At 37.5% G+C, this 22511-nt stretch overlaps 1 protein-coding gene across 1 annotated transcript in view; it reads left to right on the top strand.

Annotated features, from left to right (window-relative positions):
* LOC128554065 (uncharacterized) overlaps positions 1–22511 on the top strand; it is a gene marked incomplete at its 5' end in the record, with an annotated part of 48727 nt that overhangs the window by 12217 nt on the left and 13999 nt on the right. The window contains one exon of the mRNA XM_053535282.1: positions 647–913. Coding sequence (XP_053391257.1) covers positions 647–913 — 267 coding nt within the window. The remainder of the gene's footprint in view (positions 1–646; positions 914–22511) is intronic.

Genomic DNA, 22511 nt, shown 5'->3' with positions numbered 1-22511 from the left:
GAATGTTAATTGAGATGATTCCTAGGTCAGTTGGGCAACACAGGGCCTTCATTGCCCTCTTGTATGTAAGCTACCCTTTAAATCTATACTGAACATGGGGAACAATGTTTATGTCTGACCTAGACTTACATACTACAAGGCCCATAAACAGCAGTGTAGATACGTTTGACAGAGCCCATATTCAGTAATGTTTTATATCTGACCTAGACTTACATACTACAGTGCCCATATACAGTAATGTTTTGTGTCTGACCTAGACTTAGATTTTTTCTTAATTCCCCCAAAGGATGGTATATTGTAATAGCAGTGGCCATCTGTGTGTTAATTTGTTCGCTTGTCTGTAACACTTTCTGAGTCCCCATTGTAAATTTAACCATTTCAAGGATTTTAATGAAACTATATAAGTGTTAAGCTTGATGTCCCATGAAAGAGTCTGATCCGTATCATTCAGATCATGGTTACAGGCAATGACCATTACTGTACAGCCTACCCTAACCCACAGGACAGGACACTCCACATTGGGGGCATTCATCTTTTACAGTGACTTGTCTTGATGCTCTGTTTTACTGTATTGCTTGAAATGCATTGCATTTGTTGAAATTGCATTTAAAATCCACTTTATTGAAATTTTTGTTGTATTTTTCAGCTTCGTTGCCAGAAGAGATACGTAAAATGGATGCCAGTTCTGTCCAATTGTTCAAGAAAGCTTTGGAAGATGGAAAGGAAGAGATTAACAGTATTCGTGTAATGATAGTGGGACATTGTGGAGTTGGGAAAACGACGCTTACGAAAAGATTATTCAGGGAAGACGTTGACATTGCCAAAAGTATGAAAAGAACAAATGGCATAGAGGTACATTCAAAACGATGTAAAATTCTACTGGCTGAACGTGAATGGCTACCAACGGAAACAGGTAAAAACGTTAACTTTTACGTTTGTTCTTAGAACGGCCGACTACAGTAATTAATTTGTAACAGCAGTGCAATGAATCAGTACTACATTCACAGTTCGGAAGTGCACCGCATTATATAACCCAAAAGTGATAAAAGAGTTACACTTTTTTAGCTCACCTGTCACAAAGTGACAAGGTGAGCTTTTGTGATCGCGCGGCGTCCGTGCGTCCGTACTTAAATTTTTGCTTGTGACCACTCTAGAGGTCACATTTTTCATGGGATCTTTATGAAAGTTGGTCAGAATGTTTACCTTGATGATATCTAGGTCAAGTTCGAAACTGGGTCACGTGCCATCAAAAACTAGGTCATTACGTCTAAAAATAGAAAAACCTTGTGACCTCTCTAGAGGCCATATATTTCACAAGATCTTCATGAAAATTGGTCAGAATGTTCACCTTGATGATATCTAGGTCAAGTTCGAAACTGGGCCACGTGCCATCAAAAACTAGGTAAGTAGGTGTAAAAATAGAAAAACCTTGTGACCTCTCTAGAGGCCATATATTTCACAAGATCTTCATGAAAATTGGTCAGAACGTTCACCTTGATGATATCTAGGTCAAGTTCGAAAGTGGGTCACGTGCCTTCAAAAACTAGGTCAGTAGGTCTAAAAATAGAAAAACCTTGTGACCTCTCTAGAGGCTATACTTTTCAATGAATGTTCATGAACATTGGTCAGAATGTTCACCTTGATGATATCTAGGTCAGGTTCGAAACTGGGTCACGTGCCTTCAAAAACTAGGTCAGTAGGTCAAATAATAGAAAAACGTTGTGACCTCTCTAGAGGCCATATTTTTCATGCGATCTGTATGAAAGTTGGTTTGAATGTTCATCTTGATAATATCTAGGTCAAGTTTGAAACTGAGTCAACTGCGGTCAAAAACTAGGTCAGTAGGTCTAAAATTAGAAAAAATCTTTTGACCTCTCTAGAGGCCGTACTTTTCAATGGATCTTCATGAAAATTGGTCAGAATGTTCCCCTTGATGATATCTAGGTCAGGTTCGAAACTGGGTCACGTGCCATCAAAAACTAGGTCAGTAGATCAAATAATAGAAAAACCTTGTGACCTCTCTACAGGCCATATTTTTCATGGGATCTGTATGAAAGTTGGTCTGAATGTTCATCTGGATGATATCTAGGTCAGTTTCAGTCAAAAATCAGTCTTGAAGGTCTGACGCCATGCAGTCATGAGGAACTCGATATCCGGATGTTTATGCATGCATGCTGTTGTGGAGGGTCATAAACAGCTAACAAGTAAAGCTATAGACATAGATTTAGTTGCCACCGCTATTCATAGCTATTCATGTATTTACTGAGCTGAAAGGTCTTGGCCTTGAACAATTGCGGGTAGCCTTCGGACAGGGAACAAATCTGAGATGGATTCCCATAAATGATGTCATTCAGTCAATTGGCCATGAGAAAGCAAAAGGTATTGCTTTCTTTTATGCATTTACAGGTTTTGATGTAGTGTCAGGTTTCCGGGAAAAAGATAAAAAGACTGTTTGACAAACTTGGAATGTTTGTTCAGAAGTGACAGATGTCTTTAAAAACTTAGGTGTATATCGGCCAGTGATATCTAATGAGGACAGGGGATTTCGTGAAAAGCTTGTCATCTTTATGTGAGACAGGTCAAGTTCTATAGCAGATATTTATGGCATCAGGCTGGACATGTTTGCCCGAAAACAGACGTCATATGATGCTCTTGGCCCAACACAAGCAGCCCTGGCCAAAAACACAAAGCGTGCTGCATACCAAGCTGGTTGGATATGGGACAGGCATTGTTGCCAAATGGAAGTCGAAAATCCTGCTGAATGGGGATGGGAGAAATATGGTGACCTTTGGCAGATGCACTGGACAACAATCCACCAGTTGCAAAAAAACTGTAAAGAACTGACCAAATGTGCATGTAAAAAATGTTGTTCTAGGTGTAAATGCAATCGTTTTGGACTCCCGTTTACAGATTTATACAGCCGCAAATGTGACAACTATTTGGCCAAATTATAAAGTTTTGAGACATGCCTTCCAGTGGAAACAAGTAGAGTAGATCTGCATTGTTTCACCTATGACACAAAGCAGGTCTTCTGTTTACTAAGTATCAAAATTGATGTGTCTACGTAGATTGCTATATACACTTTAATTTTAAAAATGTCTGCATTATATAAAGCTTGACCACAAGTTATAATCAAGCAGTGACGGCCATAAAGGGACATAGCCTAACTGAATAACATTCAAAGTAGAGACACAAAAACTTTACAATTTCTAATATTGAAAGGGGGATAATTTTGTTAACATTCATGTCAGAGTTATTGAACTTGGCTTTGTACAGTGCCTAATGACCATGAAGGCATGTGTGAAGTTTCAACCCAATAAACCTAATAGTTTCTGAGAAAAATACTTAAGTTTAAAAGGGAGATAATTTTGTTAAAATGTATGTCAAAGTTATGGAACTTGTTATGGAACTTGGCCTGGTACAGCGCCTAATGACCACAAAGGCATATGTGTATTTTCAACCCAATAAACAAGGTAGTTTCTTAGATAAGGACTTGACATACAAACTTAACGTTGACGCCACCGCCGCCGTCGTCATCACCGTCCCGCCGGGAAAGCTACGCCTTAGTCCGCCGTCAGTTCCTTAAGTCGCAGGCGAGACAAAAACTCTGTGTAAGTTATTCGACTATAATATTAAAATTGATTCAGCTAGGAACGTCAGTATTAATGGCAAATTATCTATAGTTCTTTCACATAAAACGGCGACTGCCATATTGGATTTTGAAACCAATATTTTGTGTCTCAAAATTAGGTTTTGCACACTCAAAACATCTTAAAAGATATATTTTCCTCAAAATTGACGAGAAAGAATTCGGTTTAGGTCTGTTCAAGTCAAAATTCAACTTCCTTTGGCAGCCATCTTGAAAAATGGCCGCCATATTGAATTTTCAAGTGGCTAATGGACTTTTTGAAAGAAGTAGGCTCAGACGAGTACACATGCCAAATTTCATGCTTGCATCACCAAATGCAGTATTTTCCCGAATAAATGACTTAATCTGCCCAGCTAAAACTGGAATTTAGAGAGGGGATTTGTGGTTACAAAGGCTCAAATAACACTAAAATTGCATGATCACTCACAAAAAGTCAAGAAATGTTACCCTCAATAAAATCTTGGACAAGTTTGACATTGGGTCATCTGGGGACAAAAACTAGGTCACCAGGTTAAATCAAAGGAAAAGCTTGTTAACACTCTAGAGGTCACAATTTTGGCCCAATCTTAATGAAACTTTGTCAGAATGTTACCCTCAATAAAATCTTGGACGTGTTTGATATTGGGTCATCTGGGTCAAAAACTAGGTCACCAGGTCAAATCAAAGGAAAAGCTTGTTAACACTTTAGAGGCCACATTTATGACTGCATCTTTATAAAACTCGGTCAGAATGTTAATCTTGATGATTTTAAGATCCGTTTTGAATCTGGGTCATGTATAGTGAAAAACTAGGTCACCAGGTCAAATCAAAAGAAAAGCTTGTTAGCACTCTAGAGGCTATATTTATGACTGTATCTTAATGAAACTTGGTCAGATTGTTATTCTTGATGATCTATAGGTCAAGTTCAAATCTGGGTCAGGTGGGGTCAAAAACTAGGTCACTAGGTCAGTTTGAAGGAAAAGCTTCTTAACACTCTAGAGGCCCCACATTTATGACTGTATCTTCATGAAACTTAGTCAGAATGTTATTGTTGATGATCTTCAGGTCAGCTTCGAATCTGGGTCATGTTGGGTCAAAAACTAGGTCACCAGGTCAAATTGAAGGAAAAGCTAGTTAACATTTTAGAGGCCACATTTATGACCATATCTTAATGAAACTTGGTCGGAATGTTAATCTTGATGATCTTTAGGTCAATAGGTCAGGTGAGCGTACAGGGCATTCATGGCCCGCTTGTTTGTTTTTACGGAGTTGTTTGTTCGTTTTAGGACCTGAAGGTCTACTGAGTATAAACCAAGTAAATAATATGAATAATAGATAGTAAAATTTGTACCATGGATAGGGAATTACAATTTAATTCTTCAGTTAAATAAACAGTTACAAATAAGAGGCGCCGCAGAATTCTTTTCTAACAGCGCCGATTCAAAGATTTGGAGAGTGCAACAGGCATCGGACGATTTTGAAGCTTTCTGTTCATGCGGTCACAAAACAGGCGGGCACCAGACGGCTTGCCTGCAAGGACATGCCTGGCGCACAGTTTTCAAATCTGACATGTACAGGCCAGAAATGGGTGGCGTTCACTCAGCATTCGCGTCTTCTATGCATTATGCAAGCCACCCACAGTCTCTCTTGCTGGATGAGAAAAAGCCTCAGATGTTGTGGTGGAACAAGTGCCATCTTTCCAGTTTAGAGAAGGAACAAAGCAAGAGGTACCTATATACGTAAACCTTTTATAGTGAAAGGGACACCAAATTTTGCCGTCCAGTCGCCGCCCGGAAAGAATTCCCTCCGCGCGTCAAAAATCAGCGACGCCAGGCACTCTGACAGAGATCATCCAATACACTAACAGTCATTGTACATTGGTCCGGTGCGTGTTAGAGCTCTTACAGATGCCCGAACAGAGCCAGTAAGGTCATCAGAGTATCTTAAAGGTACAATGTTGAACAAAAATCTGACAGTCACTGCAAACAGTATTCGCATCTATTGCACAGTCACCGCTAGATTTAAGCAAGTGCCTTCCGGTCCTCGTCCAGCAATCGGGCAATTTTCTGATGTTGTATTTATGGTTTATCCGAAGGCCAAAAAATCGTCTGGTCTGAGTTCATGTGGGATCAAAAACTAGGTCACAATGTCAAATCAAAGGAAAAGCTTGTTAACCTCTAGAGGTCACATTTATGACTATATATTAATGAAATTAGGTCAGAATGTTAACCTTGATAACCTTTAGGTCAGGGTCAGATCTGGGTCAGGTGGGGTCAAAAATTAGGTCACCAGGTCAAATCAAAGGAAAAGCTAGTTAATACTCTACAGGCCACATTTATGACCTTACTATAATGAAATTTGATCAGAATGTTAATCTTGATGATCTTTAGACCAAGATTAAATCTGGGTCAGATGGGGTAAAAAACTAGGACACCAGGTCAAATCAAAGGAAAAGCTAGTTAATACTCTAGAGGGCACATTCATGATAATATCTTAATGAAACTTAGTCAGAATGTTAACCTTGATGATCATTATGTCAAGTTTAAATCTGGGTCAGGTGGGTCAAAAACTAGGTCACCAGGTCAGATCAAATGTAGATCTTGTAAACACTCTAGAGACCACATTTATGATAATATCTCTATGAAACTAGGCCTGAATGTTAATCTTGATGACATTCAGGTCAAGTTCAAATCTAGGTCAAGTTGAGTCAGAAACTAGGTCACCAGGTCAAATCAAAGGTAAAGCTTGTTAACACTTTAGAGGCCACATTTATGATTATATCTTATCGAAACTTTGTCAAAATGTTTACCTTGATGATCTTTAGGTCAAGTTTAAATCTGGGTCAGGATGGGTCAAAATCTAGGTCATCAGGTCAAATCTTGATCTTGACCTAGTGATCTACTTTCACATTTCTGTAGTTACAACCTTCAGATTTGGACCACATGCATAGGTTTGTGTACCGAAAAAAACTTTGACCTTGTTATTGACCTAGTGACCTACTTTCACATTTTTGAAGGTACAGGCTTCAAATTTGGACCACATGCATAGTTTTTTGTTCCAAAATAAAATTTGACCTTGATTTTGACCTAGTGACCTACTTTTACATTTCTCAAGCTACAGCCTTCAAATTTGAACCACAAGCATAGTTTTGTGTACTGAAATGGACTTCGATCTTGAGATTGACCTAGTGACCAACTTTCACATTTCTGAAGGTACAGGCTTCAAATTTGGACCACTTGCATAGTTTTGTATTCCGAAATAAAATTTGACCTTGATTTTGACCTAGTGACCTACTTTCACATTTCTCAAGCTACAGCCTTCAAATTTGAACCACAAGCATAATTTTGTGTACCGAAATGAATTTTGATCTTGAGATTGACATAGTGACCTACTTTCACATTTCTGAAGCTACAGGCTTCAAATTTGGACCACATGCATATTTTTGTGTTCTGAATTGAAATTTGACATTGATTTTTACCTATTACCTACTTTCACATTTCTCAAGCTACAGCCTCCAAATTTAAAGCACATGCATAGTTATGTCTACCGAAATGAACTTTGACCTTGAAATTGATCTAGTGACCTGCTTCCACATTTCTCAAGCCACAGCTTTCAAATTTGGACCACATACACATTGTTTTGTACCGAAATGAAATTTGACATTGATTTTGACCTTGAGCTAGTCTTGAAAATTTAGAACATTCAAAAGTGGCTCAGTGGATGGCGCCATAATCACTCTGTAATCTCTTGTTAGGTTAATAGGTTAATAGGTTTAAGGTCAAGGTCAGATTAAACCAGAATGGTAGAACTTTTGTTTACAGTGAGCATATAATTTCTGTTCCTTGTGCAATTACTGAATGCATCAAGGGGGGCATTTCGTGTTCGACTAGCTCTTATTTGTTTTTTAAGATACAGTTTTGAAATTTGGATGACATGTACAGTTTTGCACACAAATTTTAAAACTGACTTCATTGACTATGAATGTGACCTACTGACCTACTTTCTTCGGACGAGCAATACAGGGCCTTCAGGGCCCTCTTGTTTATGATTTTAGCACTGGTATTACCGCAAATTGTGGATTTTTCAAATTTACTTCCCCTGGTCCTATAATATGAATTAGGTAAACATTGCACAGGGGAGATTTTCGCTTAAAAACTATACTACTACTAGTATACTGACATGGGAAAAAAGGCAACAGATTATGAGATAATTTCAAGCACGGTTTTGCAACTGATTCTAATGTTTATAAGTTTGCAAAATTAACACAAAAGTCGCTAATTAAAAAAATGGATGCCTGGAGCGTGTGTACAAGTATACCAACAAATACATGTAACAGCAAAAACAGTCAGTACATCATATCATAGTGATTATGATAACGTTCTGCCTATTGCATACATTGTCAATATTTACGTTTTGTTCAGTCATTTTCCATAGCGTCTTTGTTTATATTATTATCCCCCGACGAACGGAGGGATATAGTTTTGGCGTTGTCCGTCCGTCCGTCCGTCTTTCCATCCGTCCTTCCGTCTTTCCGTCCGTCCGTCCGGAGCCATATCTAGGAAATGGTTGGGAATATTTATTTAAAACTTCATATACATGTTCACCACAATGAGTTCTTGCGGCCCGTCAAGTTTCAGTCAGATTGCCCAAGTAACACCAGAATTATGGCCCTTAGAAGTTTCTAGTGTTAACTATATAGGGTACTATAAATATGGCAATTTCTGCATCATAACTTTTGATATATTTGACCTAGAACTATGAAACTTAAACAGAATTTAGATCACCATAATGTGGTTGTGTACACACAATTTCATTTGGATTTATTCGTAAGTTAAGAGTTATTGCCCTTTAATTGTATAAAAATCCACATATTTGTACATAACAAACTTACCATTTGGTAGAATTTCATTAAATTTCTTTCATTCTTTTCCATGAACATTTATTGTAAACATGTGAAGTTGTGTACCCAAACCTGGTCACCCCCTGAGCTTGATCAACCCCACCCCCCCCCGCCCCCCCCCCCCCCAAAAAAAAAAAAAAAAAAAAAAATCATTCCTTATTTTAGATTTTTTCCAAACAAACTTCATATACATGTTCACCACTATGAGGTTATGGGGCCCATCAAGTTTCAGACAGATTGCCCAAGTAACACCAGAGTTATGGCCCTTAGAAGTTTCTAGTGTTAACTATATAGGGTACTATAGATATGCCAATTTCTGCATCATAACTTTTGATATATTTGACCTAGAACTATGAAACTTTAACAGAATTTAAAACACTATAATGTGGTTGTGCACAGACAATTTTGTACGGATTTCTTTTTGTAACTTCAGAGTTATTGCCCTTTAATTGTCTAAAAATCCACATATTTGTACATAACAAACTTACCATTTGGCAGAATTTCATTAAATTTCTTTCATTCTTTTCTTACATTTATTATAAACATGTGAAGTTGTGCACCCACACCTGGTCACCCACTTGCCTTGGTCACACCCCCTCCCCCTCCCAACCCCCCTCCCAAATTTTTTTTTTTTTTTTTTTCATTTGTTATTTTAGATTTTTTTCAAACCTTCCAAGTTGTACCATTCCCCCACCTCACTTCTCCACCCAGTCATGCCCACCACTGATCATGCATCCTCTGCCTCCCCCCCCCCCACTCCCCCTCCAACTTCACCCTTTTACCTTTTTAGCCCACCATCATCAGATGGTGGGCTATTAAAATCACTCTGCGTCCGTGGTCCGTCCGTCCGTCATTCCGTCCGTCCGTCCGTTAACAATTTCTCGTTATCGCATCTCCTCAGAAACTACTGGGGGGATTTTGACCAAACTTTGTCAGAATGATGTATTGGTACCCTAGTTGTGTCCCCCTGAAAATCAGACTGGTTCAACAATTTATGACTGAGTTATGGCCCTTTGTTTATTTCTATATTTTACATAGATTTATATAGGGAAAAACTTTGAAAACCTTCTTATCCAAAACCACAGAGCCTAGGGCTTTGATATTTGGTTTGAAGCATCATCTAGTGATCCTCTACCGAGATGATTCAAATTATTTCTCTGGGGTCAAATATGGCCCTGCCCTGGGGGTCACATAGTTTATAATGACTTATATAGGGAAAAACTTTGAATAACCCCTTGTCCAAAACCACAGGGCCTAGGGCTTTGATATTTTGTATGTGACATCATCTAGTGGTCTTCAACTAAGATTGTTCATATTATACCCCTAGGGTCAAATATGGCCCCGCCCTGGGGGTCATATGGTTTACATAGACTTATATAGGGAAAAACTTTGAAAATCTTCTTGTCCAAACCACAAAGCCTAAGGCTTTGATACTTGTAATGTAGCATCATCTAGTGGTTCTCTACCAAGTTTGTTCAAATTATCCCCCTAGGGTCAAAAATGGCCCCGCCCCGGGGGTCACATGGTTCATATAGACTTATATAGGGAAAAGTTTTAAAATGTTCTTGTAAATAACTAAAACATTCAAATTTGGACCACATGTATATTTTTTGAGTGGCAAGATGAACCTTGACACGAGTTGACCTTGATTTAGACCTAGTGACCTACTTTCACATTTCTGTAGCTACAGCCTTCAAATTTGGACCACTTGTATATTTTTGAGTGGCAAGATGAACCTTGACATGAGTTGACCTTGATTTTGACCTAGTGACCTACTTTCACATTTCTGTAGCTACAGCCTTCAAATTTGGACCACATGCATAGTTTTGTGCACTGGAAAAAACTTTGACCTTCACATTGACCTAGTGACCTACTTTCACATTTTTAAGGTAAGGCTTCAAATTTGGACCACATGCATAGTTTTGTATTCCGAAATAAAATTTGACCATGATTTTGACCTAGTGACCTACTTTTACATTTCTCAAGCTACAACCTTCAAATTTGGACCACTTGCATAGTTTTGTGTACCGAAATGAACTTTGACCTTTACATTGACCTAGTGACCTACTTTCACATTTTTAAGGTACAGGCTTCAAATTTGGACCACATGCATAGTTTTGTATTCCGAAATAAAATTTGACCTTGATTTTGACCTAGTGACCTACTTTTACATTTCTCAAGCTACAGCCTTCAAATTTGGACCACTTGCATAGTTTTGTGTACCAAAATGAACTTTGACCTTTACATTGACCTAGTGACCTACTTTCACATTTTTAAGGTACAGGCTTCAAATTTGGACCACATGCATAGTTTTGTATTCTGAAATAAAATTTGACCTTGATTTTGACCTAGTGACCTACTTTTACATTTCTCAAGCTATAGCCTTCAAATTTGGACCACATGCATAGTTTTGTGTACCGAAATGAACTTTGACCTTAAGATTGACCTAGTGACCTACTTTCACATTTCTGTAGCTACAGGCTTCAAATTTAGACCACATGCATAGGATTGTGTACTGAAACAAACTTTGACCTTGACATTGACCTAGTGACCTACTTTCACATTTCTCAAGCTACAGCTTTTGAATTTGGACCACATGCACAGTGTTGTGTACGGAAATGGAATTTGACCTTGAGGTAGTCAGTAAGTCTTGAAATTTGGAACACTCAAAAATGGCACATTGGTGGGCGCCAAGATCACTCTGTGATCTCTTGTTTATGCCCCCACTTTGGGGGGGGGGGGCATATAGATTTGCTCTTGTCCGTCCGTCCTTCCGTCCGTCCGTCCGTCCTTCCGAAAATGTTGTGTCGCGCGTAGCTCTGGAAGTATTTGACGTAGAGTCACAAAACTTTACAGGAATGTTGGTCAGCATGTGTAGTTGTGCACCTGGGGTTTCGCGTCCGGATTCATTCAGTCATGTAGAAGTTATGGCCCCTGACTTTGTAAAAATTGGTCATTTTAATGTTGTGTCGTGCCTAGCTCCAAAAGTATATGACCTAGAGTCACAAAACTTTACAGGCATGTTGGTCAGCATGTGTAGTTGTGCACCTGGGGTTTCACGTCCGGATTCATCCAGTCATGTAGGAGTTACGGCCCCTGACTTACTAAAAAATTGGTCATTTTAATGTTGTGTCGCGCATAGCTCCAAAAGTATTTGACCTAGAATCACCAAAGTTTACAGGAATGTTGGTCAGCTGTGTAGTTGTGCACCTGGGGTTTCACGTCCGGATTCATTCAGTCATGTAGAAGTTATGGCCCCTGACTTCGTAAAAATTGGTCATTTTAATGTTGTGTCGTGCCTAGCGCCAAAAGTATATGACCTAGAGTCACAAAACTTTACAGGCATGTTGGTCAGCATGTGTAGTTGTGCACCTGGGGTTTCGCGTCCGGATTCATCCAGTCATGTAGGAGTTATGGCCCCTGACTTACTAAAAAATTGGTCATTTTAATGTTGTGTCGCGCATAGCTCCAAAAGTATTTAACCTAGAATCACCAAAGTTTTCAGGAATGTTGGTCAGCATGTGTAGTTGTGCACCTGGGGTTTCGCGTCCGCATTCATTCAGTCATGTAGAAGTTATGGCCCCTGACTTTGTAAAAATTGGTCATTTTAATGTTGTGTCATGCCTAGCTGCAAAAGTATATGACCTAGAGTCACAAAACTTTACAGGCATGTTGGTCAGCATGTGTAGTTGTGCACCTGGGGTTTCGCGTCCGGATTCATCCAGTCATGTAGGAGTTATGGCCCCTGACTTACTAAAAAATTGGTCATTTTAATGTTGTGTCGCACGTAGCTCCAAAAGTATTTGACCTAGAATCACCAAAGTTTACAGGAATGTTGGTCAGCATGTGCAGTTGTGCACCTGGGGTTTTGCATCCGGATTCATTCAGTATTGTAGGAGTTCTGCCCCCTGACCTGGGAAAAAATGTCATTTTAATGTCATGTAGTGGGGGCATCTGTGTCCCATGGACACATTTCTAGTTTTTTTTTTTCATTTTTAATTTTCAATCAATATTTATAATCAACATGTGAAATTTTGTTTCCTCTCCCGTTCCCCTGCACCCCCACCCCCTAAAAAAATAAATATATACATATATCTATATATAGATATATATATATTTCCATTCCTTTTTTTTTTTTTTTTAAATGTTCAAACCTTCAACATGTTAAGTTGTGACTGCACAAACCTTGCCCTCAGCCATGTTCAAGATATCTTACCTGTGTTCTCTTAAGGACATCTGATCTTTTAAGTTCAAATATACATGTAAAACAGCAACACCTGGTGCCAAACCACTCAAAGACAACATTTCATTCCAGTTAAACTTCAAGCTCATATTTCAATTAACTGCATTTAATTTTAAAAGCTAAGCTTATTACAGTAAGCATATCCCAATCAAAATAAATTCTTTAGTCAGGATCAAAGTATCATACATTTATTATGTACTCTTTAATTAAACGTTTGTTTTCTGTTAAATTGATTTTGACTAATGAAATTATTTGCTTCTTATTAACATCCTTAACTTTTTGCCGGATATATCTTTTTGCCATTCCTCACCACAAACCCTTTCGGCGGGGGATACCAATTCATCGAATTTGCTTGTTATTATTATTATTATACCAGAATTATATAGCGCCCTTTTCATGATCAATTTCACGTTCAAAGGCGCTTTACATAGTTCAAATGCAGCCACACAGGGCGCATAATTCATCCTCTACTAGTACAGACACAGAGCGATCTGACCAGAGGGACAGAGTGAGACAAAGCCCCCACGACAGAGAGATCAGAAATCAGATACAGGCTTGTCCGGCTAACTTAGCCTAGCTCGTTGCGAATAGACAGCCTTGTTCTTTAACGTGCTCAGTGTATAGCACTGATACACGCAAGGATTGCCTGGGTTCCTGACCAGTACACCTCTAGTTGGGTGGGAAACACTGAAACGCGTTTCTGAAAATTCCCGAGTAGCTGCCGGGGATCGAACCCCCGACCTCAGGATTGGAAGACCAGTGTGCAAACCACTGAGCTATCCGTCCACCCAAAGTAACACTTGTAGGTAGATATAGCACATTCCCTTGTGAGGCTTCACCGGACATCTATCTGGATTAATCCTTGAAACAGACTATTATTAAATACGTCTGTGTCTTGTATGCATTTATCGAATTGTAATGCATTTTTAGCTCACCTGTCACATTGTGACAGGGTGAGCTTTTGTGATCGCCCTTCGTCCGTCGTCCGTCCACAATTTCTTGTGAACAAGATAGAGACCACATTTTGCAAGCAATTTTGATCAAACTTGTACAAAACTTGTATTGGCATGATATCTCAGTTCCTGTTGAAAACTGGCCAGATCCCATCATGGGTTCTAGAGTTATTGCCCCTTAAAGGGCCAGAATTCGCTATTTTTGTGTGTCAACAATTTCTTGTCTGCACGATAGTGGTTTCATTTATGATTTTATTTTAACCAATCTTGCACACAACTTGTATCACCATAAGATCTTGGTTCCTTTCTTGAACTGCCCAGATCCCATTATGGGTTCCAGAGTTGTGGCCCCTGAAGAGCCAGAATGAGCTATTTTACCTTGTCTGCACAATAGCAGTTTTATTTATGATTTGATTTTTACCAAACTTGCACTCAACTTGTATCACCATAAGATCTTCTAAGTTCCTATCTTGAACTGGCCAGATTCCAGTACGGGTTCCAGAGTTATGGCCCCTGAAAGGACCAGAATTAGCTATTTTGACATTGTCTGCACAATAGCAGCTTCATTTATGATTTGAATTTAACCAAACTTGCACAAAACTTGTGTCACCATAAGATCTTGGTTCCTTTGTTGAACCAACCAGATCCCATAATGGGTTCCAGAGTTATGGCCCCTGAAAATTAGCTTTTTTTTTACCTTGTCTGCACTATAGCAGCTTCATTTATGATTTGATTTTAACCAAACTTGCACACAACTTGTATCACCACAAGATCTTGGTTTCTTTCTTCAACTTGCCAGATTCCATTATAGGTTCCAGAGTTATGGCCCCTGAAAGGGCCAAAATTAGCTATTTTGACCTTGTCTGCATAATAGCAGCTTCATTTATGATTTGATTTTAACCAAACTTGCACACAACATGTATCACCATAAGATCTCGATTCCTTTTTATTCGCCCGAAGGGACATATTATGTTATCGCCTCGGTGTCCGTCTGCCTGTATGTCTGTTGGTTAGCAATTTCCCTTCCGCTCTGTAACTCTTGAACCCCTTGAAGGATTTCAGAGAAACCTGACACAAATGTTCACCTCATCGAAACAATGTGCAGAGTGCATGTTGCGGATGGCTCACTTCAAGGTCAAGGTCACACTTAGGGGTCAAAGGTCATATGACTTTGTTTTGTGTGTATATTGCTCTGCATTTGCGTCGATTGCAGTGCTCTTGTTTTTATTTGGCAGATCCTTTTGTTCACTTACAATAATTTTTTTAATTACATCCCTTTTATGTTACTATAAACAGTTTATTTAAGAAACTTTTTTATTATTGGCCATAGGGAGAAACCGAGACCACTTTTCTGTGGTACAACATGGATGGTACCTCCAATTTTTAGGTGTATTTTGACATATCTGTACCTTGTAAGATTTTTTTTAAATTTTTGTTAAATTCTTCCTTTTGTTGTTCCTGTCCTTTAATTTTTTTTAATTACTTCCCTTTTATGTTACTATAAATAGCTTATTTAAGAAACTTTTTTATTATTGGCCATAGGGAAAAACCGAGACCACTTTTCTGTGGTACAACATGGATGGTACCTCCAATTTTTAGGTGTATTTTGACATATCTGTACCTTGTAAGATTTTTTTATTTTTTATTTTTTGTTAAATTCTTCCTTTTGTTGTTCCTGTCCTTTGGACTTAGATTTTTTTCTGAGGACTTAGATTTATTTTTAATTTCTTCCCTTTGTTGTTCCTGTCCTTTGGGCTTCATCAGTCAAAATTTTGCTCCAAACCTCCTCTGATGTAATCCTTCAGGCATGAAACTACTGGCCTGATTTGAAAATAATTTTATTTGAAGTAACTTTAAGAAAATTTCAACTATATTTTCTCATAATTCTTTTGATTGATATTGATTATGATTTTTTGACCTTCTTAAGTGCAATGTTAGTACCATTTCCAGTCCAGGCTGATATAAACAAAGGACCGTGATGACCTACCATTTGGCGCCATACATGAGCGAAGAAACAGTTCTATCATATTTGTTCCAACACAGCCCGATTCATTTTACTATTAACACTTACCCTGCTAAATTTCTATAATGAACTTGTCCGTCTTTCAATTTGGACAGTACCATGATAAGAGCTGAACAAAGAAGGCTTAGAATTATGTGTTATTATACAACAATTAATTTTTCTGACCTCACTATTATTATTTCATAGCGTCAAACGGCATAGTGGCGCGCTTGAAAAGAAACCAACAGAAAACAGGCAAATATTTAATGAATGTCGTCAAGGAAGTACTTTAAAATCCTTGGTGACGTGTTAGAATCGAAATAATAAATCTCATTTAGTGATATGCTCTTGAATAAAATAATTGTTTGTCGTTCAGATGTGTATTATTATATCACTTGGGCTGCGCCTTCGTGATACAATTCCTTCACATTTGGATTCCAGACAATGATATTATTCAGCGACAAATCACAGAATGAGATATTTTATTTCTGAAAGGAAACACATATTAGAATTGAAATAATTTAGAGCAAAAACCCTGTTTGAACACTATGCTGTCTGTCTATCGCAAACCTTGTCCACTAAGTCCAACAATTCTCATCCAATCTTCACCAAACTTTTACAAAATGTGTTTGACCATAAGACCTCGGCCAAGTTCGACAACTAGCCAAATCGGTCCAGGCACTTCAGAATTATGGCCCTTGAATTACTGAAATATGCTCAGGTCTTGGGAGCTAAAACGGCCCATATACTACTAAATATTTATTAGTATAGAAGTTCCTTTGGGGCACTATGTTCGCTCAAAGTGCAAGCTTCACCAAACTTAAACAAAATGTGTTTGATTAGACAAGTTTGATAGCTGGCCAAATTGGCCCAGGCACTTCGGAACTATGGCCCTTGAATTTCCAAAAAACTCAGATTTCTTGAGCATTTTTGACCTCAAACCGGTGTTTATACAATGTACTACTTTTAAAAGTAGTATAGAGGTTATTTTGGTGTCAAAAAAGTGCATGCACATGTGCTCTAAGTAAACAGTATATAAAGACTGACGTACTATTTAGATGATTAGGCAGTTGTGGGAGACATGCACTCTTCTCAAAAGCATCTCTAGTTTCTTAACTGATTTTTTCCCCTAGAATCAGATAATATTTATGTCAGTTGTCACAGTTCGTATAAGAATATAGCAAACTATTTTTCTGCACAATATCTTTATTCTATCGCTTTATACCACAAACAACAGAATCGCGAGAAATAGGGATTCTGCGGAGGGCGACTGCTGTGTTTGTACATACGCATGACAAAAATCTTGTGATTGCAATAAAGATTCTTGCATTAAACTGCCTAATCATCTGGAATTTCCATAACAATATTTCAGTGTATTGTATCTAATCGGCATTAAACAGTATGTCATAGGCCAAATTCATTATTCAATCTTTTGTTTAATTTGTAGATAGGGTAGCCATTGTACAAGAAGATCTAACCTCTGTGGAGCAAAATGACGATTACTTTTGTTTGTTTATTACCTTTGGGGCTATTTCAGATTTTCCTTTCCGAAACATAAAATTTAGAATACTTTAATCAAAATAAGAAAATTATCGCACCTTAGTCAAACGGCTGTATTTTGCAGTGATTATTTTATTACTCAAAATAAAAACCAAATAACTCATACAACACTCTTTTATTCATCAAGAATATGCATTGATACTTATAACGATAGTTAAACATACGCATGATAATAATTTAATTAAATTAGGTAAAAGTATGTATATTGACAATATTGGGAGTTGATCGGCCGCTCATGACTCAACAAGGGTCTCACCGTGTAGAGTCGTTAAAAGCACAGCAAAATCCGTCGACCGAGAGGAGAACAGACGCACCAACCCAAGGTTTGCAAACATCACTTACTGTAACAACGCAACTGCGCAATCCATCGAACTTCGAAATGTGAATCCAACCCAGCCCGGGTGTCACCGGGATGTGGTCAAATGCACAACCCGAGCCAATGTAGAGCGAGACAATATAACACAACGGACCGCAAGGCAAAGCAATGCAAGACACTTTGTACTTTGTAACAGGTATCACTCAAACGCAAAGTAACGCAAGACACTTTGTACTTTGTAACAGGTATCACTCAAAGGCAAAGCAACGCAAGACACTTTGTACTTTGTAACAGGTATCACTCAAATGCAAACACACAACAATTTCAATTGAACGTTGAGCTACCATTCCAACCATTTCGGGTTTCACCGTGTAATGAGCGAAACCGCAACACGAGTCAATGAAAGGCAAGGCAAGGCAAGGCAAAGTGACATCACTGAGAGCAACGCAACATACGCAAAACGCTAGATAGGAATTGCCAAGTACTAGGGCAAAACCTTTTACTATCCAGTTAACACAAACTGGTAAACATATGATACCACAAAGTACGCAACTTGAAAGCAAACACACAGACAGCGTATCCGCTCCCCTCACGGCCGACAGAATTTTACCGCCACAATAAATTTATAATTTATCCGCCAAAATTCTACGGCCTTTCAAACTATTCTTTAAAATCGTATCTCTTATGTAATCTTCATAAAACTCTAGTCCTACCTTATTATACTGTACTCCATCTGACCGAAACAAAATATGGCTTAGCATCAATGTCGAGCCTAATTATAATGTATTTGCCACCTGAACAAACTAACTTGCAGCAGGCCATATATTGCTAAATCTAACCTTGCCAATTTGAAAGCTATGTGTTTTATATAACTTGCATTAAAGAATAGACAGTACAAGCTCCCCCTTTAAAGATTTGGTTGAAATGGCAGAAAAAAACTGATATTTTAATACTCCAGATTAACGAGTAGAGGTCCTGAACTTACTATCGTTTCTCTATATATCGAGATAATTAATGCACATACAGGATACATTATGTCTGCGCCTATAGAAATTTTTATGTGACCCGATTTCCAACTCCTTAATTTTGAAATAACGAAGTTTGATAGATACATATTTCGTTGTTTTGAATTTTTATATACGCATATTTGTTCTCAACTATGGACAAGTCTGAAACTTGAACAATTCGTATGTTAATCGTTTGCTTACACAAACAAACCGAAGTATGATACAATAAACAAAGTCGAAAATATTCTCTTCTCGTATTCCTCATATAGCCTGCACGGGAAGCAGTTGCATGTGATCTTTATTAAAGACTTTGTCGATGGAGCCCGACTGTCTCGGGTAACACGATTTCTACGACAGCCGTCTAACAGTTTATCTATGATGAAAACCATATGCAAGTGAAAAACCCGTGCAGTTTGTGAAATTAATTTAAGCCTGTAATGTAAGTTAACACAAAACAACATACACTATAAGAAAATAATGTGATGGGATTTAATAGCTGTATTGTACATAACAGAGGTGTAAGTGCTATTTAAGATTGTAACAAAGTTCGAACTCCTTGGATCTACATCAAGAGCTGCTTATTTGAATCTGAATAACTGAAATCAAGATAATGCGTCAAAATTGTCGTCGTGACGACCTGGTACATGTTCAGCGTTAATAAGGAAGCAATAAAATCTGACAACTACATGATAGTTTGTTCAAGATACTTATAATTGCCCTATTGTGGCAAAAGAGCTTTTAGTTTTATTTATTTGCCGTAGTTGTTTAATAAGTCTGATCCCCCAGACAAAACCGCCGCTAAGATTGGAAACAATTCCGTCATTGTTATGTCTGCTGTAAATCCACGTCTGTACCATGAATCAGCTTACCAGTGACGTTGAAAATAAAAACCAAAATCTAGATTTTCACCCGGGGACTATCAGAAGACAAAATTGTAATTCTTTGTAACACAGAAAAAACTGAAATTCAACTGATTTATTTTTTGTAAGAATCATAACAATGTTAAATCTCTTAATTATTGTATGATGATATGGTTCAGTCAGACCATAAACGGCGGGTAAAGATCGACCGGTTTACAATGGCCAATAGTCATCTTAGTAGTGTAACAATTTATTAGTGTTCAACTTTGATTTATGCAGACTCTAAAATCTAGCAAACCTTTCAAATGTTATATACCTGATTAAGGTGGAATGCGCCCTAATTTTTTTTGCCGAATTTCGTCCTGAAATTAATACTGTATAAAATTCAAGATATATGCGATTGAGCTCCGGTTTTACTTTGTCGCCAAGTTGTTCGTGTTTTTTGCTATTGTGTCTCAAACATGGCCCTTGACGTCACTTTTCGTACAACGCGCAGTTCCGGGTGCTTTCGGTATTTTTCCTATCCTGCGCTCTGAATATCATATCAATAAAAATACAAAATATTTGTCATTTTGCATTCAGAAAATGCTACTTAATGGTATAAAATTTAGCGAATTAAAATTTACGCCTAGGACGTCAGAGACGATATTGTGACGTCAGAACGGAAAAACTCACATCAAGTTTTGTTACAAATGTTGCTTTAAAATCCAGTTTATAAAAAATCGACTCGATAAAAAAACGTAAAATTTTGGTATGTTGTTCCGCAGTGTATGTACCTCTAGTAGACACATAAATACTTAGGGGTCACCGACTTACATTTTTCAATATTTGACGATATTTTACCCCTACCCCATTAAGACATGACACGTTTAATCGTCATTTTTTAAAACAAAATAATCTAAAGAATATGCGAAGCTGCATGTATTAACGGTAAATTCGGAATGAATTGATGAAATGAATCGACATGAAAGTATTGAGAGACATATGGTAAGATTTGCTAAGAAAGTGTTAAAGAAAAAAGTCGATTTTTTTAAACATGTAATAACATTCAAGTGATTACGGACCTGAAATATCTTAACGAGATATTTGATAAAGGGTGTAAATTATATAAATGACATTTCGCATCTAAGGCAATTATCGAAAAAGACTTTTGATCACTGGTTAATCAACATGTGTTATGTGTGTTGATTAATTGAAATGACTTATAATTATTTAGATTTAAGTGTTGAGATTGTGAACACGAATCTACAGTTTCTACATCTATATCCCGGGCATCCGGGGAAACAGAAACGGCTTTTACTTTTCCGTACTTCTTAAATCTGAAAGCTGCAACTAGTGAGGGTTTTATGAAATATTTCCTAGCATCCATTATTAAGAGCTTGTAACTGCACTTGATCAGAAGGTTCCCGCCAAGAAATAAATTATTTGCATCGGACCAGCATTTGTGCTTGATTGTAATAAAAAGACACCGTCTCAAGAATAAATTCTCTGCGTCTGACCAGCTGCAATATTTTATAGTCATTTGAAGATTTTTTAAAGAATAAAGTCTGTTTGCTGGACTAGCTACTCTGCCTTACTATGACCTCACTGTCTTTGTTTCTCTCGTGCGGAAGGTCGGGGCTTTGATCGCTAGTCGTTTACTAAGGATATAAAAATGATACCAGTTGCTCAGCATTATGCATATAGAACAGACTCTTCTCTCAACTCGTAATCTCGTGGAGATTGGTGTCTAAATTGGTAGAATTTGTTTCATGATTTACAATAAATTAATCCGTGTGAAAAATAGTAATTTCATATCAGATATAGGATCTGGTATACTGTTTTCGTGCTGATAATACATGTGAAATGGAGCAACAGTCCGACATGCGTCGATGAATTTTTCTGGTAAAATCAGGCAAACCCTCATATCATAAAATTACATAAGAACGAAAATTCTAAATGTTTAAAACATGTTTAAGTAACTATTTTCACGAAATTAAACCATCAACTGACCGCATACTAGCTATTTACAAAGCAAAGTCAGCATTTTGCCTTAGACTGAGAAGATTAGTAACATCTATTCTTCAAGCTTTGAATCTGCATTTTGAAACCATCAGTAAGAATAAGAAATGGATGATAAAAGTGGATATATTGTCCATAAGTATTGACCTGGCTGTCAGAGAAATAACTTCTGCGTAAGTATTCTTTATAGGATTTAAAAAATATCGCATGTGCAAGTAGCTGCGGTGACAAAACGATTAGCCATCAATCTCGAAGCTATGGGTTGTAGTCATCAGTCTAACATTTTTTTTTTTCAAATTTTATCTCCAAATTTTACAGGACGGAAAATTAGTACACTTATCTATTTCTTTTTTATGTTTCATTTATTGAAAGAAATATACATGTATTCAAGATATTTTGTAGTAAGTGTCGAGTAAAATCTTTAAAGGTATCTAAGATAAAAAGAGAAATTACTCCTGAAAATAGAAACTACAAGAGAAATCAATTAGAATTCGTAAAATCGTCGCAAAAAAAAAATTGTAAGAATAAAAGCAAATACGGTGACACTTCATTATATTGAATTTAAAAAATGGTCTGCGGTAATTTCGCACCTTTTTTTCAGGATACAATATTGCGTAAAGGAACGAAAACGTCCGAAAATATTAGCGAAGATTGATGAGTGTCAGGTCAAATATTTACGGACAATTGTACAAGATATACATTTTGTCAAAGGTGTTTTCTTTCACTAGTACATGGCATCTGAAGTTGAGATCGAATATATCGTGAACATTTCTTATAATAAATACATCTCGTTTTTAACTTTAAATTGTGTAAGTTGAAACACATTCTTTTTTACTCTAACGTCATATGGCCACAAACCATGTGGGGGTGAGGGTAAAGTTACGTTATATTGCAAAAAATTAAAGTCGGTGACCCCTAAGTATTTATGTGTCTACTAGACGTACACACATTGCGAAACAACATACCAAAATTATACGTTTTTTTATCGAGCCGATTTTTTATAAACTGAATTTTAAGGCAAAATTTATAGCAAAACTTGAC

This window comes from Mercenaria mercenaria, unplaced genomic scaffold (genome assembly GCF_021730395.1).
Source record: "Mercenaria mercenaria strain notata unplaced genomic scaffold, MADL_Memer_1 contig_4683, whole genome shotgun sequence".
Classification (NCBI taxonomy): Eukaryota; Metazoa; Mollusca; class Bivalvia; order Venerida; family Veneridae; genus Mercenaria; species Mercenaria mercenaria.
Note: the sequence above shows the minus strand (reverse complement) of the source record. Positions and strands in the feature narration are given on the sequence as shown.